Source organism: Ascaphus truei, chromosome 2, assembly GCF_040206685.1.
Source record: "Ascaphus truei isolate aAscTru1 chromosome 2, aAscTru1.hap1, whole genome shotgun sequence".
Classification (NCBI taxonomy): Eukaryota; Metazoa; Chordata; class Amphibia; order Anura; family Ascaphidae; genus Ascaphus; species Ascaphus truei.
Genome location: NC_134484.1, coordinates 105,097,141 through 105,124,114, shown reverse-complemented (window position 1 = coordinate 105,124,114; position 26,974 = coordinate 105,097,141). Strand labels below are relative to the sequence as shown.

Here is a 26,974-nt window from a genome sequence, read left to right as displayed (position 1 = left end):
GAGCAGAGCAGTGGTGGGAGCGGGGTGGTGTGTCACTGTTTGTGTCAGTGTCCGTGTACCAGCATCACAGTGTGCTAATGTCACTGTGTTTGTGTCAGTGTCCGTGTACCAGCGTCACAGTGTGCTAATGTCACTGTGTTTGTGTCAGTGTCCGTGTACCAGCGTCACAGTGTGCTAGTGTCACTGTGTTTGTGTCAGTGTCAAGTTCACAGTACTTGGGTCAGTGTTACAATGGGCGTATGTCAGTGTGAATTTGTTTCAGTGCCACAATGTGTGTGTGTCAGTGTCACAGAGTTTGGGTTTGAGTCAGTGCGAGAATAATGGCCTGATCCCCGGGTACACCCTCACCCACATCTCACCCTTTTGCAGCAAAGTCTGTAACCACAAAACATTGCTTTAAGATACAGGACAGAGGGGGGACGCTGTGACACTGGAGTTCGGGGGGACATTCAAGGAGGGCATGAAAAAGTCTTTCATAGGACAGGGTGCACGATACAGCCTCCCAGCAGAGGAGTTAATTACAGCAACAGGATTCAGACCTATAGGGCAAAAATACAAGGAAACCCTAAAGAATTAATATGTATATTTATATATACAGTATGATAGAGGAAAAAATCCGGAGACTAGGCAAGTCTGAGGCTTCTCTATATATAAGTGCAGACCGATTTATCTGACTGATCCTTACCCAATAAATACATTCAAAAACCAGCACTTAGTATTTCCCTAACACAGCCCAGATCGAGAGAGTGTGGCTGTGTGTGTGCTGGTGCTGTGTGTGCTGTGAGTGTATGCAGTGAGTGTGTGTGTGTGCAGTGTACTGTGAGAGTGCTGTGTGCTGGTGCTGTGTGTGCAGTGAGTGTGTAAAAAAAATTGAAATTATTATTATTTTTTAATTTGGGGTCCATATATATATATATATTATATCCATGGATATAGGGGATATATATTAAATTATATATATATTTTATATATATTTTGGATATATATATATATATCCATCACACAGATCCCTGTCCCGTCTCCCGACCCACAAGCCCTGCCTACCAGAGCACACGCTCTGTCTGAGGGGCAAGAACATGAAAAGCAGCCGCTTGGTAAGCGAGAGGTGAGCATCAGCGCTGGAGAGCACGGCCACTCTCCACTATAAACTCAGCCTAAGGCCTCGCCTATGTTTAGCGCAACCAGGCACGCAGCATGGCCGGGCACTATGTGCCTCTATGAGGCAGGCCATAGAGTGTGCGGTCGTGCACGCGATTGCCGAGCAGGCACAATCTTTTGATTTTGTCGCACGACAGCTGGGTCACGAGCGCGGTTCAGCCAGAGGGCAAACTGCTCATGATGACATCATGGGCAGGCCCCCGACAAGCCTCCCCATCACGTCTCCCCCTAGGCCACAAATTGCTTCTGTGGCAGGCGCACGTGACGTGCGTGCGTGCCTAACATGGCCTCCGCCTAACTCTTCCTGTTGCTCTGACACAGGCAGAAGTGTGGCCAGAAGAGAGGGAAATGGAGTGTCTGACAGTTCTGCGAGACACCCTCCCCCTCTAACGTGCATTTGGCATATACAGCACAGATAGGCGCCTGGGATTTGTAAGTGTATAGGTTTTTTGCAATCTATTTGTTAAGTCTGATTGCAAATATTATCAAACGTAAGTGTGTGGATACAATAAAAGCAACAATGTAACTCGCTATACTATCCTAAGCCCCTAAAACTACAGTTGTGGTTTCACTTCTATCGTCTAACAGAGGTGTGCAAACTTTTCCCCGTGCACACCCCTGCCTGCTCTTCTCGGCGCCCAGTCGCTTCAAATGACGTGCAGGGTCATGTGACATCACGTTGCCATGGTAACGTGACATCACGTGACACCACGGCGTCATTTGACACTGGGTTACTATGACGAAGCGTCACTGGAAGTGAAGTGTGTTATAGAGGCCTCGCGCGGTCCCTTGGCATTTAATTTAAATACCTGGGGGAGAGCGCGGGACCAGCACTCCCCCCAGAAAATCGCAGACCCCTGGTCTACTAGATTTCCAAACGTGGTCAACATGGCACCAGACAATCAGTAACAAGAATGTCTTAGCAAAATTCTCAATATTGAAAAACACTTATCAGTGTGACTGACAGGCAGACACAGGCAGAACTGGAAGCCTCTGGAGATGAGACTGTGCCAGTGATGTGAGCTAGGAGAGGTAGAAGATGAAACACACTTCCTGCTGCGCTGCACACAATACTCTGAAGTGAGGAGTGCCCACCTGGAGAAACTCACAGCTCTTATCCAGAACTTTAGTAATATAGAAGAGAACCAAAAAATCCTCCTTGGGAGAAGTTGAAACCACAGCAGAACTGGCTGCACACCTGCCACAGGCTGAGAGACGCCCACTAACCCCCACATCTCTGTGTGTAACTGTTACCCATGTACCGTGCAAATCATTATACCCTACCCCCTATAATTCATGTACCGTGTAATCATTGTACCCCATCCCCTATTATTCACGCTTTGGCAATACTGAAATGTTCTTTAGTCAGGCCAATAAAGCTTATTTGATATGACTTCCTCCAAAAGATTCAACTATGGGAAAATAAATATGCTTTGCATTTCTCCAGGAACACAGGATTTAAGCCTATAAGCTACTTATGGACTATTTCACAAATTATGGCTTCATTTACTATGCAAAAAAAGAACAGAGCTTGGATAACAGTCATATCACCAACAGATATGATTACAATGGAAATATTAAACGTTTTCAAATATATTTTAAAATGCTTATACCTGTCAATTTAGAAGAAAAATCAGTTACAATTAACATATTAAACATGCAACTTTGTTCATGGTCATTCTACAGTATTCCTTTAACACTGCTACTTTTATAACAAACTTTATATTAAACTTTTTTACCCAGCATAACTTTTTTAATGTGATATTAATGCACAGTAACACAACATAAAGGAAGATGCTGCGCCCCAGTGGGACGTCTCACAGCCAGATCATTCCATAAATTACTTAACAATCCAAAACAAAACTCAAAATTATCATGCTCTGACAAGAACCCCCTGTCACCGGAGACCAAGTCTTATCAATACATTAATACCGGGATTCTGAATTGAGCACAACAAGGAGGACTAAATAAATTGTAATTTATTTCCTTTTCAGACGAACACACAATTCTTCACAATTACACTTGATAAATACTTACTGGGATGGGGAAACGAAATAAAATGTCCACGGAACGAATGACTTGAAAACAAAGTCTCTGGGCACCCCTGCACGCATGCGAATGGGTGCACGATTTGAGCCGTGCGACAATCCTTGGCTAGGGGCGCAAGTTGCCACCCCTGTATCTCCGCCGGAGGAAATCTTTTCGTTAAGTCCTTACAGGATTCGTTCGGGAATCCTGAGTTCAAACGAATTATGGAAGGTGGGTGCAATCCTTGGTTACAATGTTTTTAACCCCTCACACTCCGGAACCGCTGACGCTGTAACTTGGAAGGATCTTGGTGAATCTCAGATGAATCTAACTAGGACTGGGCTGCAGGCATTTTTATTGGGTTACGGGTCCTATCTCTGACATACCCAGCCAATTCTCCCATGAGAACAACTTTTCCCACCTATCCCAGACTTGCCAGTAGCTCACAAAAAGGGCAGAAGTTGCTTCCTGGTTTGCTACGAGCATGTGCTAACTTGACACCCAAGCTGCTTAGCATACCGGGCCCAACCCCTTACCTGGCGACAATAAGTCTGGGGTTTGGCTACCAAATGTTGATAGCCCATACTTCGCATCAATATTGGTACTTTGCAATAATCCGGCCACCCTAACACCTAGGGTCGCTGAGGCTTTTCAACTCCGGACTTCTCTAGACACTGGAGCACCAACTCAGCAGAATGCCTATTGAAGTACGGAGATGAAAAATCCCTCAGCTCATCCACCCTTAACACATTGACATGCTAATGGATTCATTGCCGGACTGGCAGGAAAGGGTTCCTGTCTCTACATTTTAAAACATACCTGAAACACATTGTATTTTGATATGTACTTTCTGTATGTGTGGGTGATATAAAAAAACATGTATGTGAATGTTACATTCTCAACTATCTGTATTCCAAAAATTAGAGTGCTAGCTCCTTCCTAACAAAAGTTAGCTACTTAATTCAATAGGCTCTGTGATGTGGTTTGCGGTTATGGCATACAATGTATCACTGCTTGCCAGAATCGGTAACCACAGAAGCACTCCACCACTTGACCTTAATTGGTTAACGAGACCACAGGATACATTTTCATTCTGCCACTTCAATTAGACCACAAACCACTTATCCACTTGTTTGTGGTTAAGACTATCCCGGTGGGTTTTGCGGTTTAGGAAGTGATACAGAGCTTCAATGGAGCCGATTACCACAGACGCACCTATTCAATTAACGCTTGGCACAGCATTAGAAGCTCCCCCTTGTATTGCGAACACAGCTTGCACATTCTACATACATTCATAGGACTGCAGCTAGTTTCTGAGCTGCAGAACAGGGACATTACAGTTGATGTATAGGGGGAACATGGCATTGTGGTGACCAACAATTAACCCTTCACCCCCAACAAGTTTTAGTGGTAACCAGCCAGGCACAAGAACTTTATTATTGGCCTGGTTAACCCCTTCACCCCTCCCCACCCCCCAAAAAAACCCAGAGGACTTACGGCTGATATGGGGTTTCTTACAGACTGTAATAATTGTTTGTACAGGCATACACCGCATTAACGTACGCAATGGGACCGGAGCATGTATGTAAAGTGAAAATGTACTTAAAGTGAAGCACTCCTTTTCCCACTTATCGATGCATGTACTGTACTGCAATCGTCATATACGTGCATAACTGATTAAATAACGGATTTGTAACAGACTCTATAGTCTCCCCGCTTGCGCACAGCTTCGGTACAGGTAGGGAGCTGGTATTGCTGTTCAGGACGTGCTGACAGGCGCATGCGTGAACTGTCGTTTGCCTATTGAGCGATATGTCCTTACTCACGAGTGTACTTAAAGTGAGTGTCCTTAAACCGGGTATGCCTGTAATGATTCTCCCTGATTCTCAATTTTATAGTTTATCCCCTTCTACTCTTCTGTACAGTGCTTGGTGGTCCTATTTCTCACTGTCCCTTTCGTCCATTTATTGCTCTGTCTGTTTATTTATTATCCCTTCTGCCAGTCCTGCTCTACCTTAGATTTTACATCAGTGTTAAATGCATGGAATATTTTGTAAATTAGTATTGCTGACTTGAGGAAGAGAGAACTATTGAAAGCTTGTCCTATTATATTAGTTCTTAGTCCAAATAAAATGGTATCACCTAATACTTAATTACTCATTTATTCTGCACTTTCGCAACTGGACTAACAGCTATTTCTATTTAATTCATATGATTGAAATCATAACATATTAAATACACTTTTTCATGTGATTTTTAAGATTATAAAAAAAAAACCATATATATGTATGTATGTATTGTGACAGAGTCACAAGTGCAGATGGCTGAGCGCGAGATACAGCGCGCCGAGAGGGAGGAGGTGTCCGTCCGTCAGGTAGCCTGCCTGACATTGCACCATGAAACAGAGATGGCCGATATCCACAAGCAACAGGACCACACAGCCAATGAGGGGGCATGGCTACAGATGGAGCTGGAGGTTCAGTATAAAGAAACGGAAACAGATTTAAGCCTGGCTCTGAGTCTACTAGGAGGAATCGCCACTCTAAAGAAGCTGAACTAGCAGCTGTACTGTGTGAAAGAAGAAATACAGAAGGACAGCTTAAGACCCGAGGAGGGACCTGAAGTCTGAGCGTACTGGCCGCGAGATGGCAGAGATACAAAAGCGTGACCTGGGGGAGGAGCTCGAGGCTCTGAAGACTGAGCGGGACGCTACGTTGGACTCTAATGCTGCCCAGCAGGAGATTTCTCAGCTGAAGTTGGAGAAAGATGTTACAACCCTAAGACGGACACTTGGGTCACAGAAGCAGTCCATGGAAAAGATGGCGGTAGAGATAAAGCAACTGAGACGCTCCAGGAAGCGTGACTACAATACTATTGCAGTACTACAGTCTACTTTCCACAAGGCATGGAATGGGAAGGCCAAGTTGCGATGGAGTAGCACAGTAAAAATCCAGTCATACTACAGAGCCCATGGGACTCAAAGTGGATTCCTTGCCATAAGGGCAGCCACTGTGAAGAGACAGTCGCGAATGGGACGGAAGGGTGTCCGCGATCGTAAGATGAGAAAGACCTCACTGATTGTCCAGCGACACTCCCAACGGAGTAAGTTAAGGTCTCAAGACAGAAAGGCCCAAGCCTACGAGTCTACTGACTGTAAAAGAGAAGCGTCATGGGGTGCACTTCGGGTTAATAAGAATCCCGCGCAAGTTAAAGTACTGAAGATAAATGGTGTGGAACCCAACACTGAAGGTACACTGATGGAGAAAGGTCCAAAAGCCATGACCGCTAAAACAGAGTTGCTGTCTTCACAAGAGTGAACAAGGCCAAACAGTCACTGGCGAGTGTACGCAATGAGCTGACCGAGGTCAAGGCTCTTCTACGGGGTCAGGGAGACTCTGAGCACGAGGAAAAGGACAAATATGCATTTTCAGGATATGCAGATCAAGGTCACAGAGTGGTGAAGTCCTGGCAGAGAGAGCTAACAGACAGCAGGATGCTCAGGATCCTTTGCAAGGAGGGACACAACAAGAGTGGAGCTTCAACCTTAAACTCAAACTGCACAAGACAAAGAGGTAGTGAGGTACCAGTCTGTAGGCCCAGAAGGCCTAGTACTTGCCCTGAAGAAAAAAGTATTCAACTGGAAGCAAGGAAAAAGAAAAGATGGATGTCAGATGTCTCTGACAAAGAGGCTGGTGCACGGGAATAGTGCACGGACCGCTCACAGGACAATGTTTCGCTGGGGGGAGGGATATGTGACAGAGTCACTGACTCAGTAGGCTGGAACAGTGAATTAAGAGACGCTGCAGCCAGTCCACAGAGCGTTAATCTCCTCAGTGAAAGAGGAGCAGCTGAAAACTGATCAATCAGGGGCTGGGCTTCTCAGTGAATCAAGTGTTTTAAAAGACACAGGAAGCTGCTATACAGAGACACTGCTTTACTCTACAAAGAGAGGGGAAGTGAAAGTTCTCCCAGCCGTGGAGAGTCTGGCTGTATTGGACCCTAGGACTGAAAGAAGCAGGACTGAAAGAAGCAGGCCTGCGGGTCCAGCTGGGAATAACAAACAGGATAAAGACAAGGACTGACAGATAAGCAAAAACACTTTATTGTTCTGTGCAGAGACTGTGTTACTTTGTTCCATATGCCAGGGTATGTTTTGGCTTGGGAACCAGCTTTGCTAGCCATGCAGTTAGTGAGGGCGAAAGCTATGGTGTAGTTAGCTTTCCCTAAAGGTAATAGGTGTTTATTTCCTATGTTTTACTATGATTTAAAGGGACAGTATCCATTATGTTTTTTGTTTGTGGTTAATAAACCACTACAATTAAAGCTTTACACAGCATCTAGTGTCTTTCTGATCCTGCCGCGAGGCCGTCCTGTCACAGTATATGTATATGTAGATGTAGCCAGGCTGGTTTCGTTGGCTACTTGTCTGCCCTCCCTGGCAGTAAGTCCTGGTAATAGCAGGCCTGCCAGGGGTTATCACGGGTTTTCCCCACTCACAGTAGCTTCTTGAGTGACATGGGGAGGCGGTGGGACTAGGCCTGTGTGTGTCCAATCACTGGACTGGAAGTACCTACTTCCCTTGTACTTAAGGAGCTGCACTGCTAAATTTAGTCAGTGCCTCTACCTCCTTGAGAGAGGCTCGTCTACCCTATCAACTGTGAAGGGCTCTGCCAAGTTTATACTCCTTCCCCTAGGGGAGTGTAGAGGGAGACTATACCCTTTACTCCCACAGGGAGTAAGGGAAGAGCATGGACTGCTTCGTGTGCCCTTGGAGTGGAGGTCCATGGTACATCCTGAGGGTGAAGACTCAAGAAGTGAGCTATGTATGCTGTAACATTTGCCAGTGCACCAAATAAAGGGATAAATAAAGTGATCCTGTTGAAATATATCCTCTTGCCTGAGACTGAAATCTATCAGGGGGAGTGGAAGTGAGTGTGGAGAAGGATTGTCTCCACATCCCTGGAACCTGCAAGAGATGGAGGCGCTGACACAGAGAGAGAGAGAGAGTATCAGATCCTACCCCAGAAGCCTGTCCTGTTCTCCTCCACAACACCGCAGGAGACTCAGATCTACTGTAAGCCAGCGGGTATGCACCACACCATGTAATAGATAAATCTCCCGGAGGGTGGGGGAAACACCACTATATGCCTAGGCTACAGGTCCGTGTGGTGCCGGTTATCTGTGTGTGCAGGAGAGATAAGCTTCCGCGATGTTGTGGGGAACAGGACAGGCTTTAGGTGATCCTCCAGGTTCTTTTCATTTGGTAGAAATGTGTACGTGGGGCTAATGTTAGTCCCTAGAAAAATATCGGAGCTCAAATGAAAAAAGTATATATGCTGTGTGCCAATCCGATATGATGAAAATCTATGAAATAATGTATTATATGTCCATATAACAACTCCTTCTCCCATCCAACGATAAGAGTATGTAATGAAAACAGACGGCGACTGGCTAACCTCAATAGCACCAATGATTGCCTGTAGATTACTCACGGTTTGCCCATGGTCAGTCCTGAGGGGGAGGGAGAAGGAAGACGAAGCGCTGTAGAACTCACAGCTCCGAGCTGTGAAACAGCTGATGAAGAGAATAGCCGGTTGAATCTGAGCCTCTTCAATAGACTGACTCGTGTCCGTCAGTCTCTCCGGTCTGAACTCCGTCGGCGTCTCTCAAGCACCATGTGTGCGACGTCATGGAGAACGGACCGCCAGGAAACAGCTGATCACTGCGCGGCTTCACTTGAATGATGTAATCTGCGCCGTCAACACGGCACAGTGAATAAGGAGTAGATAAGTGATCTTCAGTGTAGCGTGCATCCATGCACATGCGCATAGGACGGAGAAGGTCCCAAAAGGGACAAAACAGGAGCACAACAAAACGGATTGATGGGCAGGCAGGATACAAAAATAAGAAAGTTTATTAACTAAAAAACAATAACATGAATAGTCCTGGCAGGTACTCTGACGCGTTTCGCGCACAGGGCGCTTTCTCAAAGAGTAATCTGCCAGGAAAAGGACAATACAGAAATAGGTGAAAAACAGCTGTTACAAATCAATCAAAATTAAATGAATGAATGCAGCACTGTGTAATCCAAAGGACACCTCAGATGGTTCATTGATGCTGCACATTGATTGGTTAGAACCATCTGAGGACTCCATTGGATTACACAGTGCTGCATTCATTCATTTCATTTTGATTGATTTGTAACAGCTGTTTTTCACCTATTTCTGTATTGTCCTTTTCCTGGCAGATTACTCTTTGACGAAGCGCCTTGCGCGCGAAACGCGTCAGAGTACCTGTCAGGACTATTCATGTTATTGTTTTTTAGTTAATACACTTTCTTATTTTTGTATCCTGCCTGCCCATCAATCCGTTTTGTTGTGCTCCTGTTTTGTCCCTTTTGTCTGTTCTTTTCATTTGGTGACAGCACCTCGAGTCATAGCGCGCTACAAGCAAAGCTGCAGGCAGTCCCTACCATGACAGTCTTTTCTCCTATACTTCTGTCCAATAGACTGCGACTTAGGGCCTCATGCAGTAAGCGACGATTATGTGAAATCGGCAAGCTTATCGATTAGTCATGTTATTGGCGTTTTTCCCTCTCCGTATGCAGTAAGTGCCGAATACATTCAAAATCAACCAGAAAACAAATCCGCCCACTCTCACGATGATGAGCCGATCACACACAGGTGTATCGGCGTGCGTGGCGGGGTGCTGTTAGGTTGCACAATCACAAATCTTGCTGAATCAGGCGAAACAAGCATGTTTTTGATTGCGCGCCATATTTAAAGGCAACGTGTACTGCTAATCATTCTCTGTGTTGTTGGGAGTGAGAGAGAGAGAGAGACGCACAGAGCTGGACGATTGAACATTTGCATATTGACTGAGAGACTTGTTGTGTATTGGGTGAGCTTTGTCCTTTGTTGTTTTGTTTACATCTTTGTCTTGTTTTATATGTGGAAGTGGGTCGTGTGATTGCCTGTACATTTATTGTCTGTTTTTTGTGAGTGCTGGAAGTATGCCCGCAAAGCGTGGGAAGAGTGATGCTGGTGGGAGTGGGAGTGCTACTCGTGGGAGTACGCGTCGGAGTGAACGTTCTGTTCAGGGGAGTGATGTTGCTGGTGCACCGAGTGGTGTTGCTGGGAGTGGGAGTGCTGTTGTTGGGAGTGGGAGTGCTGGTGCTGCGAGTGGTGTTGCTGGGAGTGGGAGTGCTGTTGTTGGGAGTGGGAGTGCTGTTGCTGTGAGTGGGAGTGCTGGTGCTAGGAGTGGGAGTGCTGGTGCTAGGAGTGGGAGTGCTGGTGCTAGGAGTGGGAGTGCTGGTGCTAGGAGTGGGAGTGCTGGTGCTGGGAGTGCTGCTGGTGGCGCAGTTGCTGATGGGGTGGATGGTGGTGGCGTGCTTGCTGGTGGCCAGCTTTTGGAGGCTCTTCCATTGGAAGAAGGAGAGTCCAGTCAGCACCAGCCAAGCTCTGACCCTAAACCTGCTCGGAAAAAACGTGTGGAGAAGCCACGTAATCCTCGCTTCAATGACCAGGAAAATAGGGCTCTTGTCACTGGCATTCTGGAGCACTATGACAGTATATATGGACATTTAGTAGGTAAGTGTAACTTTACATTTATTATTCAAATACATGTGATCCTAGGTCATCTGAGTTTTGTTCATATGCAAATATGGGTACACAATATCTTTCTATGTTCATTAGTGTGGAAACACAGCTTTTTATCATGCCTTACAAGGACAAATAAACACAGGCGGTCAATTTGCCAGAACTGCATACAATATGAATGCAACCTTGCTTACATGTATAGGTTTAGTAGTGAATGCTCATGTGCTGCACATATTACACATAAAACAGCATGTTTGCTATCACTTGGAACAGCTAGCAGTGTAGGAAACTGGTGCTTATATTATTATTCATTTACCTCATATCTTTTATATGTTTTTCAAGGGCGGACAAGTGCAGCAAGCAAAAAAGAAATGTGGGACACAATAGTCATTGGTGTCAATGCCTGTGGGAATAGTGTCAGGGACAAGTATCATTGTCGGAAAAGATTTGATGATATTAGGTCCAAATTGAAAAAGAAAATACAAGACCAACGCGTGCATGCTACTGGCACTGGAGGTGGGCCCACACCACAACGTCTCATATTGACTCCATTGGAGGAGCTGCTTCGGCCAAAATTACTTACCGTCGTCGTGGAAGGCTTGGCTGGTGACCGTGACATTGGAATTTATCCGTCACAATTTCCAGCAGGTGATAAATATTACTGTACTAGGCGTGTCGTTGCTTACAGTTATTTTGCATAGTTACACTGCTTTTTATACTGTCTTCACAATATAAGCATACCTGCATCTATATATGTATATGTCTGATTCTGTATATATATATCTCAAAATAGACATATATGTAGTAGTCCTACTAAAAGCAGTAACTAATATAGCACGTGCCATTGCGTGCTCATTTACATGTGAATTCCCAAAATGCATAGCTGCAGTGGAAGCAATTGATGGTGGGCGAAGATGGGGAACAACAGGGTAGTACACGTGTAACACATGTTCATGAGAAATTATTAGTAGCTACAGGTACAGAACAGAAATATGTATCATGTTATTGTGTATTTTATTGATTTTACTCCGACAAACATGACATTACTGCCTATTTTAAGCATGCATCAAAGAAATTGCATGTAACGGCCTACAAACATCACTGGCACTAACACATCTATAGTTGCTTATGAAAAGGTCCATTTTTGCTTTATGTCATATACAGACAGCATAATGAGGCACACGTAGCATATGTTATGTCATTGTTTTCATAACTTAAACACTGCAGATGACTACTTAGCTCATCTACCATTGTGTTAAAGCAGCTGCAATTAATATCTCATCACAGCATACACTTCAACAGAGGGGGTGGGGTTCAGCACACACACTAATTACAGCCTCATTTCACGGTCAACTTAGTTCACACCATTTGCACCTGTTTCAAGTCATTGAAAGGTGTGGCTGATTAGGCTTTTTGGGGAAGGGAATACCTTTCTTACAACCTGAATAGCACAACTGAAGTTAATCACACTCATTTGAAAGCTTAACTCTAGCTACTAAATGCCCCAACAACTCATTACTTATCAAAGCGTACGTCACACATTAGTTCACTCATATCTATAGTTGAACTACTATCAAAGACACATTATCACACACTGCATGTGTTGTCTTGTTGAGTCACAGCCACATTCAGGTGTGCCACATCTTCGATTAATGTACCACACATATCCTCTACCAAAAACAACACTTTTTGCAATATGACCACCTTCATGATAACCATTGTGAATGGTCATCTCATGATAGTTATGTACATTATGATACTGATATCACTACACAACATATGATTTTTATGTACTCATTTAATCTATTTATCCTCACGCATTACTGCAGAAACATAGTATGTTGTATGTTAGGGAACTCAAAAATTCTAAGTACACAGGCATGTACAGTGTTATTACAACTATTTATGTTCACTTTCACACACATTTTCGGTTAAGGAACTGATGTTGTTAGTTAATCATAAATACAGAACATACAATAAGTGTTTGTTCAATATTTACACATGTAAATGTAAAACTTATGTTATTGTTATATATAGTTGCCCCTGGAGGACATGTGTCACCTGAGATGGAACAAGTGTCTTCACCTGGGTCAGCCAGCTCAACACTACTAGAAGGTGAGTGTATCATTTGCTGGCCATATAATATGTGCTCTTCTATATGTTATGTTGTCATGTGCATTATTTGTTTTGCACATCTTCTTTAAATAGGATTACTTAGTGTCAGTGAAAATTAAGTGTAAGGCAACATGTATTGTGTTAGTGATGTTAATTATCATGTAGGACTTCTGAGTTTAGAGCAACTTTTCATTCATTCATATTTCATACTGAGTCCAAACATTATTCGTAAGTCAAGGTAGTTTTTAATGAGGTTATAAAACGTATGCTAACATGTTAGGTGTTACTTAGGACATAGTACAATTACATAGTAACACAGCATACATTAACATGCCATTTAATAATGTGTACATTTCTTTTTAGAACATCATGGTGATGAGGATGATGAGTATGATGAGGATGACGCCACAGAAGAGACTGAAATACAATCATGTGACCATGAAGAGGTGCCAATAGAAACTGTTGTACCGCCAAATCGTCCATCAACTTCCACATACGATGCAATTGTAGCTTCAGAGGGAAAAATAGTGGACGCAGAAAATCGTCGCCATTCAGACATGATGACAGTGCTGGAAAGGATGATTGGACTGCAGGAAGAAACAGTATCACAATTGGCACATCTCCACAGAGTCTTCATTGAAGTGCCTAAACAGTTGCAAAAAATCAACACCTCATTCGAAGCATTAGTTGTTCAGCAAACACAAGCTAATTACTGGAGAATGACTAATGTACCACAATTCAACACCTCCCAGCCAGGATCTGTTCATGCAGGTCAGTTTTCACCACATTCATCTGATATTCATTCACCAGGCCCAAATGTTACCGGTCAAGTAGCAGAGATTGCTGTGCAGGTTCCTGACGACATACTACCACTGCCATCTGTACAAAATCAGCAGCTGACACCTACAAAGGAGCCCACAAAAACAAAATACAAGCAGTTACTACTGACCAGTTTTTGGTCAAAAACAACAAAAGACACACATGAAACAGACCAACCATCACTTGTGCAGTGTCTACCAACTTGCTCACATGTGTCACTGGGCACAAGCCCTGTCCGTGAACAGTCACTACCCAAAAGCCCTGTAGGTGAATCGCTGCCCAAAAGCCCTGTAGGTGAGTCGCTGCCCAAAAGCCCTGTAGGTGAGTCGCTGCCCAAAAGCCCTGTAGGTGAATCGCTGCCCAAAAGCCCTGTAGGTGAATCACTGCCCAAAAGCCCTGTAGGTGAATCACTGCCCAAAAGCCCTGTAGGTGAGTCACTGGCCACAAGCCCTGTAGGTGAATCACTGCCCAAAAGCCCTGTAGGTGAGTCACTGGCCACAAGCCCTGTAGGTGAGTCACTGGCCACAAGCCCCGTAGGTGAACAGTCACTGGCCACAAGCCCTGCCCGTGAAGTGCCAGAGGGCACTCAAAGTGGCTCTGTTGTGCCTAAAGTTGGTGGCAAAAGAAAAAGGAAAATTCAAGAGACAACAAGCAGGCCTGTTACTCGCTCGCAAAAGGAACAAAAAAAATAAATGTTATAATTCAGAAAATATGTCTTTGGCCTTGTTTTGTTGACTTCACATTATCTAATTACTATTGTATGTATGCTGAAGACTGTGTTGTTTCCAAACTTTCAACTATGTTCTTGTACACGTGAAGTTTTGGAAATGTTAACACTCATAATTAATTGTGTTATAAATATTTATGTTGTAATCGTCTGTTCAGTAATGGTCCACCAGGAGCCAGTTGCTAAGTTTAGAGAAGCTGCCATTGACTTTGCAGCAAAACATTGCATTTGGGTGTGTTAATTGATGTAAGAATTGCATATGCATATTAGTCACATGCAATTATTAAAACACCTAAGTAAGTGCAAACATCTTTCTTGTACGTGTACAGCAGGATTATGTGTAAATTATTACTTACCTTTGCCTTGCTTGGCCATTGTAATTTTGTCCTTTAATCAGTTGTGTGTTCGTTTCTATAACATCTCAGAATGTATAATAATATATATACACACACACACACACACACACACACTGAGTGAGTGTGAGTGTGAGTGTGTGTATATATATATATATATATGTATATATGTGTATATATATATGTATATATGTGTATATATATATGTATATATGTGTATATATATATGTATATATGTGTATATATATATGTATATATGTGTATATATATATATATATATATATGTATATATGTGTGTGTATATATATATATATATATATATATATATATATATATATATATATATATATATATATATATATATATATATATATATATATATATATATATAGTACTATATAAACTGGTATACACAAACTAATACACTTCATGCTTCCTTGTGAAAGCACACTATTTTAATAATACAGGCCTAATGTTTGAGAAATATCCTAAGTATGAGACTCTAACAGTATTGTGCTTAAACAAATGTTTATTACTTAATTCAATCATGTTTCTCACCATTTAAATAGGTTTCATACAAGGTATACTTAATGCCATCAATGTTGTGTGTACTCCTGCAATATAAAAAAAAAAAAAATATTATATATAAATATATATATATTTTTATAAGAGATATATTTATATATATATATATATATATATATATATATATATACACACGTATTTAAACTCATGCAGACAGGGAGTTAACCAGACTTTCACATACACACAGAAATGTAAGCGGGGAAAAAACATTTCTTTTTGCAGGTGTGTTTTTACTGATATGCCTGGCTAAGAAATATTTTCACACACTGGTCTTTGTTAGTTTTCAAAAAAACACTATGTGAACGCATTCACAGTCTAGGGATGTTTTTCACAAACGAGATAAAAGAAGGAGAAATGTTTCTCCCACAGTCCCATATCACGAACCACAACTGTTAACCCAATTAGACAAACAAATCCAATTGGCGTTTGAAATAAGGAGTCAAAGTAGTTACTTTTGTTGACCTTGACAAGGAAAAACAGGAGTTTGTTAGCCATTCAGCACATTCATTTTGATGAGCAAATAACACAGACCTGCACACAGCTTTTGTGCTACTCAGACATGGCTGATGAATTCGTTAACAATATTAATCCCCTTTTAGGGTATAAGTACATGATCTGTGAAGCCATCTTGAACAGTCGCGGACAGAAAGCAAGCACACGCCAAATCGATGATTTCATTCGAGCAAAATATCCTTATTACCAAGACCGTAAGCATGCACGGAATTTTAATTCCTCAATAAGATTCACTTTATCAAGTAATGACTTTTTTGAACGTGACCAGGATAAGCTACAACACACCTATGGTTTCTGGAAGATTGCCCCGGAAAAACAATTTCTCCTGAAAGACGGCACTTATATTGTCGTGAAAGGCATATTTATTCCTAATGGCAATAGCAATGTATCCGCTACTACTGATCCGTTTGAATCGATACGTGCTGCAATATCTGCAGCCTCCATTCCTGAAACCCACATTGTACAAGAACAAAAGTACTATGATTATGTACCAAGCCTTTCAGCTGAAATTGCATTGGAATGGGAACCGGAAGAAATGAACCTACCTCCCGACCAATTATTTGAAGAAAGCAGTGGCGATTCCTATGAGCGCATCCTGGAGGAGATATGTGCCATACTGGATTCAGCGGTTGGGTTAAGCGTGGATGAAAATGGCTTGCATTTCTGGAGCGACCAGTTGCAGCCAGGCGAAGAGTTAATTCTAGAAGAATGGTAAATATAACAATCGTTATGCGTTGACTCTGCGTTTAAATTTTTTTTTTTTTTGTAACCACCATTTTCACTTTCAATGCGTGGATACAGCGTAACATTGCAGACTGCATAACATGTAGCGATCACAAACAAATTGTTTCCTAATACAATATAGTAGGACCTGAAAGAGTAGTACACATTGCTGACGGAATAAATATACGTACTTTCCTATCCCTTTAAACATATTAGCAACATTTTACCATTACTCTAACACATACCTGTTTTGTTATCATGCAACATCTACAACATTGAAAACCGGGTCCACCACGTATGACGTGGGACCCTTGTCATGGGCCAAGGCGTCCTTAAAAAGGATTAGTGATGTAAGTCCCGCCCCCAAGCGACGTGCGCGCCTCAAAGCCTATTGGCTGTCATGTTTTGTTATAGTAACGGTAACTGCAGTGTGTGATGCGTGCGGCTCAGTGTTTGTAGGCGTACCCTGGGCGTTAGCCGAATGTTAATTGAGTGGGAGGAGTGTTAGCGTGCGTTTCACGCTGGCTTAACATGACGTCACACGTATTGCATTTGCGCATTGTGTTATCGGCCGTGCTTTCTGTTCAAACACGTCTGTTTAAAAAGAATACAGATGTACTCGTTTAGAACGAATGTAGTTTCGTCTTCATTGTATTTGAAATAAAGATGTTATGTTTACTGGTATTTTCAACATGTATTGAACGCACAACGTACGCTTTGTTTTGCGCATGCGCTAACAGTTAGTGGAGCCAAGCGTGAAGTGCGTGCGCACACAAAGATGTGCGCGCACATCTTTCAGTATACAGGCAACGTTCACTTCTTATACATAGTTATGCCTGCTACAAATGTAAAGAAACATTACATACTGATGAACAGTTTTACTTCTAACATATAAGTGACTGACGTGTGTATCTACACAATCATATAGAGCTGCGTAACGCGTTGTCACGGATGCATATCTAGTAAGGTGCCATCTTTGACCATCATGTGTTTGCTGTATTTCAGAGATGTCGGGGAAGATACAATCGGATCAATGTATGATTTCAGAAGAGTCTACCTTTATATGAGATGATTGTGAGGAGGAGCCACCGACTACTATACTACATATGGAACTAATTTTATATTGCTTGCAGCGCTTATTAACAAACAATTAAAAATGTGATACCCTTATGCCTATATTGCATAAGCACTTAATTAACATAATGATGTTGCAAAAGAGTGCCTCATGAATTTTTATTGAGTGTTCTTTAATGACTACTAACATTTTATGACATGGTGTGTTTTATATATAACAACCATTCCCACTCTGCTAACACATTTGTGTATTCTAATATGTAATGGAACGTATGACTGTCGAAACTATGTAACAATAATAATAATAATAATATGAGCATGTTCATGTATAGGGCTGCTAGTTGTACGCAGCGATTTACAGACACATGTTTCAGCCTGAGGTCCCTGGCCCGTGGAACGTACAAATGTTTTTTTGCCGCATGAGGCACAGGGAGATAAAGTGACTTGGCCAAGGTCACAAGGAGCCCACACCGGGAATTGAACCAGACTCCCCTGCTTCAAACTATCAGTGCCAGTGTGTGTCTTTACTCAGTGAGCCACTCCTTCTCCCAATGTAAAGGACACTTACAACCAAGTAGCCATTTATTTTTAAAATCTCTTGTTACATGGGTATGTAGATAAAATGGTTTGGGACTGTAGCAAATAATGTTAGTGGCCAGATGTTATGGTCCCCTCCAATGCATGATGTTCTGAATATGACATCACCATCATGTTATGAAGTACGTTTCTGTGTATATTTCATTAACCTAACTAACTATAGTTTACTGTGTTTATTAATCGTTTAGAAATACATAGTATAGTCAATATGATGATATAAGCTACCATAATAAAGCTGGTGTTATCATTTGTCGGTGTTATACATGGATCCTACACCAATTGATAGAGACACAAACAGTTGTCTTAAAAAGTGTGTCTATGCTAGTGATGAATGTGCTCCCGTAAGTAAACAAATAAGTACAGTTATCCCCTTTTCTCCAACCACCTCTATATTACATTAATGGAAATTATAAGGAAACATACATAAAATGTGATGAAATGTGAGTAATCATTTTGTAATACAATGCACATGAAAGCTCAAGAGTAGCTAAATGCATATACATGATACAGAAAGTACATATATGTAACATTTGTGTTTAAACCAATATGTTGGGTTTTTAGTTCCAATAATTATAGGAAGATTGAGGTAGCCACATCTTATGAGAGATGTCAGCAAATATACATACCATGATCAGTCATACTGGAGATATACCTATAATGCAAAGGAACAATATATAAATTGCAAACATTGACATGCCATCTTCAGTACCGTAAACAACACAGCAAAGTGTGTATTTGGTGTTAAATGTACAACACCATGTATATTTCATGACATTCAAAATGTAAATCAGCCTGGTGTACACATCATATGGATGTACATGTTACACTGCACCAATAACATTGTATGTAAGCATACTAGAAGCATGAATGATTATGGGCATAATATGTGTTTTGTCTTAGCATAAGGAATAACACAATGCTAAAATATTATTGCTTTGTTACCCAAGTTGTATTCACATACACACAACTAAAGTACAATTGAAGAGGGATTATATAACCTGTGCAACAATAACATACCGGTGCCACATCCCTTTGTGCACACAGCAGAGAAAAGAAAGGTGTGCAACCCATATTCATCTGTGTCCTAACAGAAGGTTATATAAAGAAACATTATTGTTAATATAACATAATTAAACTATAAAAGTAGTACTAGGAACATATGAGTTTGTACTTACAAGAAAAAAATGAATTGATGAGATTCTGTCGTGTCTGGCCACCACTGGCTGTTTGTTCATTTTCAGCAGCTACATGGGTGGGATGCTCGTCTACCAAAGCCTCAGCTAGGTCTGACTGTACATTGTGCCTGAGTGCAACATTGTGCAAAATGCAACAGGCAAGGATAATATCAGACACTTTTTGAGGCTTGTATAGAAGAGCCCCACCAGTTCTGTCCAGACACCTAAACCTGGTCTTGAGTAGGCCAAATGTCCTCTCTATAACAGATCTTGTAGATATATGGGCTGCATTGTACCTGTCCTCTGCTTCAGTTTGAGGGTTTAGCACCGGAGTCAAGAGCCACGGCCTAATTCCGTATCCTGAGTCACCTATAATGAATGGAGCACACATAAGCTGACATTAGTGATCAAATTGTACAATGCCAACATTCCTAAATCAACATGTGTTTTGTGTTAGAACATGTAAATATGTACTCACCCAGCAGCCAACCAGGTTCAAAATGTCCCTCTTCGAACGCATGGAAGACTGAAGAGTTCCTCAGGATAGAGGAATCGTGACTGGAACCAGGGAACTTGGGTACCACATGCATTATCCTCATCGTGGCATCACATACCACCTGTACATTGAGTGAATGGTAGTGCTTCCGATTGCGGTACACATGCTCACTCTGACTAGGTGCAATCAAAGCAACATGTGTGCAATCGATTGCACCCAGCACACATGGTATCCCTGCTATATTATAAAAGCCAGTCCTGACTTCCAGCCACTCTGTCGCCTCTGTAGGAAAATGAATATAATTCCTAGCGCGTCTATTGAGTGCATAGAGAAACTGGGTCAAGGCCCGCGAGAATGTAGATTGCGAGACCCCGCCCACTATGCCCACAGTTGTCTGGTATGACGCGGAAGCAAGATAATGTAATGAGCACAGCATTTTAACAAGCCCAGGGACTGCACGACCTCTGGCTGTGAAAAAATCTAAATCCCCCCTTATCTCCTCATAAAGAGCTAAGATTGCTGCTGAACTCAAACGATAGCGACTTACAATCTCCTCCTCACTCATCCCATCTAACAGGGTTCTCTCCCTGTACAGACGCGGACGAGGCACAAGTTGTCTCCTCTGTCTTCTCCTCTGATCTCCTGTCCCTCTACCTGTCCCTCGGCCTGTCCCTCTCCCTGTCCCTGTCGTATCCGCGTCACTGTCACTGTCCCTCGGTGTGTCCCTCCCTTGCCCTATATGATTGTCTTCATCATCAAGCATGTCATAGAAAAGAATGTTCCTCCGTCTCCTAAACATTCGCAACATTTTGAAATGAGTAGCTGTGAATGAGCAGGTAATGTGCGTCCTTTAAATAGGTATGTGATGATGTCAGGTGACATAGTAAAATGCAAGGTGTTACATTAACATAATAAAGTACTTCTGTGGCAAGCTGTGTGCACTTGTTGTTCTAAGTATTTGTTGTGTGTATTCTGCAGGGAATGATGATATTTGGCAATGATGTGACGTGAAGCTTTGTACAAAGATTGCTTGCAAATAAATAGTTGCATGTGCAATGCATGTAACACTTGTGAACGCAAGAGTCAGTCATGTAATGAGACAAAAAGGCTGAGATTGACGTGGGAAAAGTTTTGTGTAACATGTGTAATTATCCATGTTATTGTGACATGTTGGCAACAATGAATAGTCGTGTGCATATGCATGCATTTGTGTAAGGAGGATAGTTGGTATAGAATGAGTTTACAAGGTGTCCCAATGATGAATTACTGTACATGTGTGTATAAGTTAGGTTGAAGTGCTTGTAATGCAACGGTTACAATGTAAACATGCAATGTGATTGAGCGTCCAATAAGTGACGTCATGAAAATAGGGAGGACCCAAAAGTATATGTAAACATGAGAATACAGATGTACATGAACGTTTAAAGATGCGTGTCACATTACAAGCATTGTGTAATGTAAAGGAAGATGAATATACTGTGTATGTGTGACATGTGTGACATGTGTGACATCATGTAAATAATTGTCGCTGAGTTGAGTAAAATGTGTGATATGATGTGAGGTTCTCCTTTAAGAGTGTAGTATAGTATTTTCCCTTGCCACATCATCACATGATGAGTAATGTGACCCGCAAATGCTGAAAACATGTAAAAGTCGAATGTTATGCAAATAAGACACGTCAGCTGTGACACAATGCAGGGAATGCCCCCACACTGTAATGCAAATCCCCCTTGTATTGTGAGCAATGAAACGTAAACAGTACTATACTGTTATACGTCCCCGCTCCATTGACTTCCATTGATGTACAGAAGATGTTTTTTTTCTAAGTGCCGTTCCGGCAGCCTTAGCGATCGTTCTCCCGTCCAAAATGCCAACTTTAGTTGGCGGGAGAAATCGGCCATAACATCTCAATTTCGTAGTGCCGATCAGCCCCGATAAGCTGTTTTTTTTTGTTGAATCCAGCCGATTTAAAAAAGTGGCGATCAGTGTCGAAAACAGGCTTATCGGCAGGCGACTGGCCATAACCAAATTATCGGCTCCGAAACCTGGCGATATGAAGCACTTATCGGCGCTTACTGAATCTCAAACCCAATTTTGGCTATAACATGGCCATATTTCCCTTATCAACGCTTACTGCATGAGGCCCTTAGTCAGAAGTATATAAAAAGGATCTTTATTTGGTGCAGCCACTGCAGGTGGTATTACAGCGTTTGCATCCTTCTGTTGCTTATGGGTTCTAGACCCCTGGATGGTGCGGGCCAGCAGATAATGTTGAGGCCTTGTGCTATGCACAGATCTTGAGCTCTCAGCCCCAGAAGGGGCTGAGCTCCTCTCCCTTCCCCGACGAGGAAGGACCCCAAATCAGACTGACTCTATAATTTGGAATGCATCCTCCCTAATGCAGAAAGGGCACAGGGTCAGCACCATGATTGGCCGCAACAGAGAACCAGTGTCACCACCTCTCCTGACACTCAGGGAGGTTGTGTGAGGGAAGTAAATCCCACAAGGTAGCCTGTCACTGTCTGTAGCTATCAGAACTTACGTGACAGGAAGGCAGAAATATAGTCTGGACCAGCCACGGCTATGCTTATATATACTAAGTCCCGGTCAAGGAAAAACTCTGTTTTAGAGTGCACAGCAGCTAGGAAATTCTAGTTTTTTACCCCTGTCCCCAAGTAAGTTTTCGCCTTTATTTTGTGTTCCACTGTGTGTATGCCTATTTCTGTGAATACATCTCAATATCTTGTTTTGTTCAATATATGATCCTGGTAAAAGGTGTACAATAAACCTGTCTCCCGTGACAGGCTTATTATATACACACACACAAACACTCTTACATCACTAACATTCAGGGACTATTTAACTCCTCAAGTCATAAATCGCATACTGCACAGGGGGGAGGGATATGCTTCAGTCACAGATACATTGCAAGATGCACTGTTTTTACGTTAAACCTTTTCTGCTTTATCCATTGCAACACCACCGGAAGAAGAGATCAGTGTATCTCAAAAGCTCTCACAAATTAAAGCATTTCGTTAGCCACAGAACGGTATCATCTATTCGTTTTTGATTATTACACTCGGCTAACACAGTACAGATACACACACATATATATATATAATATATATTATATATATATATATATATATATACAGCTCAACCCCGTTATAGCGCGATCCGCTATAACGCGGTGTGAGCGTGGACCCCGATTTAATTACATTTTTTTGCCAAACTTTACACACAGACACACACCAAACCCCCCCCCCCCCCCTACCTCTGTTGGTGCTGGGGATCGTGGAGGGGCTGCTGGGCCATCGTGGTGGAACTGCTGGGTGGGCGGAGAGGAGGGGGATCGTGGTGGGGATCAGGCTGGGGATCGGGCTGCCGGCGCCTCACTCCTCCCGATCGGGCACACGGCGGCCATTTTTGTTTTAAATTAGCACGACCCCAGTTATAACGCGGTCGGATTGGGTGGCCCCCGAGGACCGCGTTATAACAGGGTTCAGCTATATATATATATATATATGTATTTTATATATATATATATATATATATATATATATATATATATATATATATAAAATACACAAGTATATTCTTTGCTGTATATAACACTTCAAGGGGCTGTATTGCGCCCGCATACTGTACTGTAGGTTACAGTCTATTCTTTGGCACCTGAAGCACAGGATGATAAAAATCGACTTGCCCAAGGTCACAAGAGAGTTTACATTGGGATTCACATCAGATCCACCTGCATCAAAAGGTCAATGACCACCAGAGCAGTCCTTCACCCACATACAGTTCCAAAGAACAGTATTAGAACTGAACATGATACATGCAAAGGATAAGAAATCAAAAACCAGGATTGACTAATCTTTGAATTCAGAATCTGAAAGGAAACAAGATAGCCTGTTTTGTCCTCCAAATCGGCAAAAGGAGAGGCGAGAGAACCTCTGACAATTTCAGGGCCCTCATAACCTTTTGTCTGTTGCACTTGTTTGTCTTTATTTGCATGTCATTTTGTTCATGTAATTGATATCACTCTGTACCCCCAATGTACTGAGGAATATGTTAGCTCTTTACAAATAAACGATAATAATATTCACTTCTGCATGAACAGTAGCTTTTCCCCTCCCACTCTCTTGACAACTCCTGCACATACATGAATGAAGCACCAACTATGCAGTATTAGAGCCAAGTCTAAGAGTGGAATCAGAAAGAAGGCGAAGGAGTGGCTCAGTGAGTAAAGACACTGACTAGCACTGAGGAACCTGGATCAATTCCCTGTGTCTGCTCCTTGTGACGTTGGGCAAGTCACTTTATCTCCCTGTGCCTCAGGCACCATAAACATAGATTGTAAGCTCTACGGGCCAGGGACCTATGCCTGCAAACTGTCTCTGTAAAGCACTACGTAAAACTAGCAGCGCTATACAAGAACATGCTATTATTATTATTATTTGCTGTGTACCACACACACTGTCATTGTGAAGTGCTTTGGGTCTCATTGGGAGAAAAGCTATATAAAAAAGTTATTATTATTAAGTATAAAAACAGGGCTTTAAAGTGACTGTATGTACAAATAATCTACAACGGGAAGATCTTTATTTCAACAAAACTAACCACAATGGTTGTGAAGCCTCAATTTCCACTGCATGATTTCCCAGGAGTAATTGCCATAGTTATGCACACATCTGAGGCTGCACATATCAAGCTGTTTATATAGTGTCAGGAGAACTAGCCATCCAAAACAAGAGACATATCGAACCATAATGTACTGGAAGCCTAAAATTCACTGTTCTCTTTTCTCTAAGAGATACAATTCTGCAAAGAGACTACACCTCTCAAATAGCTCTACCTGGTGTGTGTTATTTAATGCTTTACAAATATAAAGTATTTGCTTCACACTATAACCCTATAAAAATTATTAAAACTCCTAGTATTATAAGGGAAATAAATTATTGAGAAATGACTTACAAATATTCTGACACATTACACAACTTTAATACATAAACCAAAACACAGCTCTCAATATCCAGTAACACGTGCTCATTAGATTTCAATAATTCGCCTGAAAGGATAATTGAATGGGACAATTGTTACCTGAATGTTAAAGACACTGCATGTCCCCAAGTGCCTTTTAATGAGAATTGACAGACCTTATTGAAACACTTTATTGTGTATTTGATCATTTAATATTGATATTTAACTATCCCTGAAGTGTATTACACCAAAGCACCAAGTAAAAAAAATAATTCTAATGTTCCAAACGCCTTTTATATTTCATGCTGAATGCATCCTATAGTATGCAGCACATTACTGATCCATACAGTAGCTAAACGGTGCAGTTCGGTGTATCAAAAAGGGATCAAAACGGGTACATCTGAAATACAATAAGATCAATTCTATGACCATTCATGTTTGTTTCCCCCCCCCCCCCCTACCCTACCATTTCTAACCTTAAACGCCAGATCTATGCAGAAATCCCTGGCTCTCAGGAACCTCAGTAAGAAGTCATCAGACAAGCCCAGGGGCCAGTGACCTCCCTCTGCCTCGGCTCTCTGCCTGACGATCCTGATAGCCTCTCTCACCACGGGAGACTGATCGGGTAATTCGTTCAGTTTGGAGTTTCCTCTGACAAAATCAGCCTGTGCCTCCGACATGTTACTACAGCGAAACGAAAAGTTTAGTTACAGAGACTACTGTACACCTCAGTACTAAGCCCTTCCTCCTCCTCCTCCTCCTCCTCCTCCTCCTCCTCCTCCTCCTCCTCCTCCTCCTCCTCCTCCTCCTCCTCCTCCTCCTCCTCCTCCTCCTCCTCCTCCTCCTCCTCCTCCTCCTCCTCCTCCTCCTCCTCCTCCTCCTCCTCCTCCTCCTCCTCCTCCTCCTCCTCCTCCTCCTCCTCCTCCTCCTCCTCCTCCTCCTCCTCCTCCTCCTCCTCCTCCTCCTCCTCCTCCTCCTCCTCCTCCTCCTCCTCCTCCTCCTCCTCCTCCTCCTCCTCCTCCTCCTCCTCCTCCTCCTCCTCCTCCTCCTCCTCCTCCTCCTCCTCCTCCTCCTCCTCCTCGCTGCAGGGAAACGGATCTCCCCTGGGCTCAGTGCCTGCTGATCAAACACGTGTACTGCAACATGTTAAAGGGACAGTGACACTCCTTCTTATGCCTAGGCAGTGGTGGGAAAGTTTACTTGGGCAGAACAACATGTTGTGTGGATAAAACATATTTCTACTCTCTAAAGAATAAAAACGTATTACGGTTTCAAATAAGTCATATGATTATTGAAAAAAAAGAGAGGGTTTTTTTCTATGTATTTTTGCATCGGTTTTGCAATCTGCAGAATTTGATAAATTACACCTGTTATGTCCATGCATGCACAGCACTTTATTATATCTTTAACTTGTGCTACACCCCATTATGCTTACGGAATAGAGCTCCCTCAAGTCATAAAGCTAGGGAGAAATTCTTGAAGGCTCAGAAAGAACATGGGGAGCAGGAGTGCTGGAACTAGTTTTTTGGGGGGCAGGGTTGCTGTACCTACATTACCATAATGGGAAAAAAATAAAAAATACAAGAACCCAGGGGGCTGCCCCAACTCCCACCTTTAGTTCCATTTCCCATAGGAACGAACTCGGGGGACGGGGGAAAGGGAACCCTCGCTACTGCTAATGTGTGAAACAATAAGGCCTCGGTCCCGCTGCGCTCGTTGGCGCGGGCGGCCATGTCGCGAGTTCCCCACCAGCAGGGGAATCCTCGCGAGCCGGTCCCGGTCCCCCCTGGCGGCACAGCTGACTACACGCTGTGGCGCGTCAGCCACTAGGAGACACAAGAGAATGGTGTTTCCTAGCTTCGACGCGTCACGTGGTGTGGCTGTGAGCCAATGGGGAGGGGAGGCTTCGGGAGGAGGAGAGGCTTCGGGGAGCGGGGAGGAGTGTGGAGTGAAAGCAGGTGAGTGCCTGTCTGTGTGTGTGTCTGAGTGCGTGCGTGCCTGTCTGTGTGTGTATGTGTGTGCCCGAGTGCGTG

The 26,974-nt window shown here is 42.7% G+C and overlaps 1 protein-coding gene across 1 annotated transcript in view; it reads right to left on the bottom strand.

Moving 5' to 3' along the window:
* TTPA (alpha tocopherol transfer protein) overlaps positions 1 to 25,673 on the bottom strand; it is a 66,126-nt gene extending 40,453 nt beyond the window's left edge. The window contains exon 1 of the mRNA XM_075584032.1: positions 25,418 to 25,673. Coding sequence (XP_075440147.1) covers positions 25,418 to 25,621 — 204 coding nt within the window. The 5' untranslated portion in view covers positions 25,622 to 25,673. The remainder of the gene's footprint in view (positions 1 to 25,417) is intronic.
* Positions 25,674 to 26,974: the final 1,301 nt, after the last annotated feature.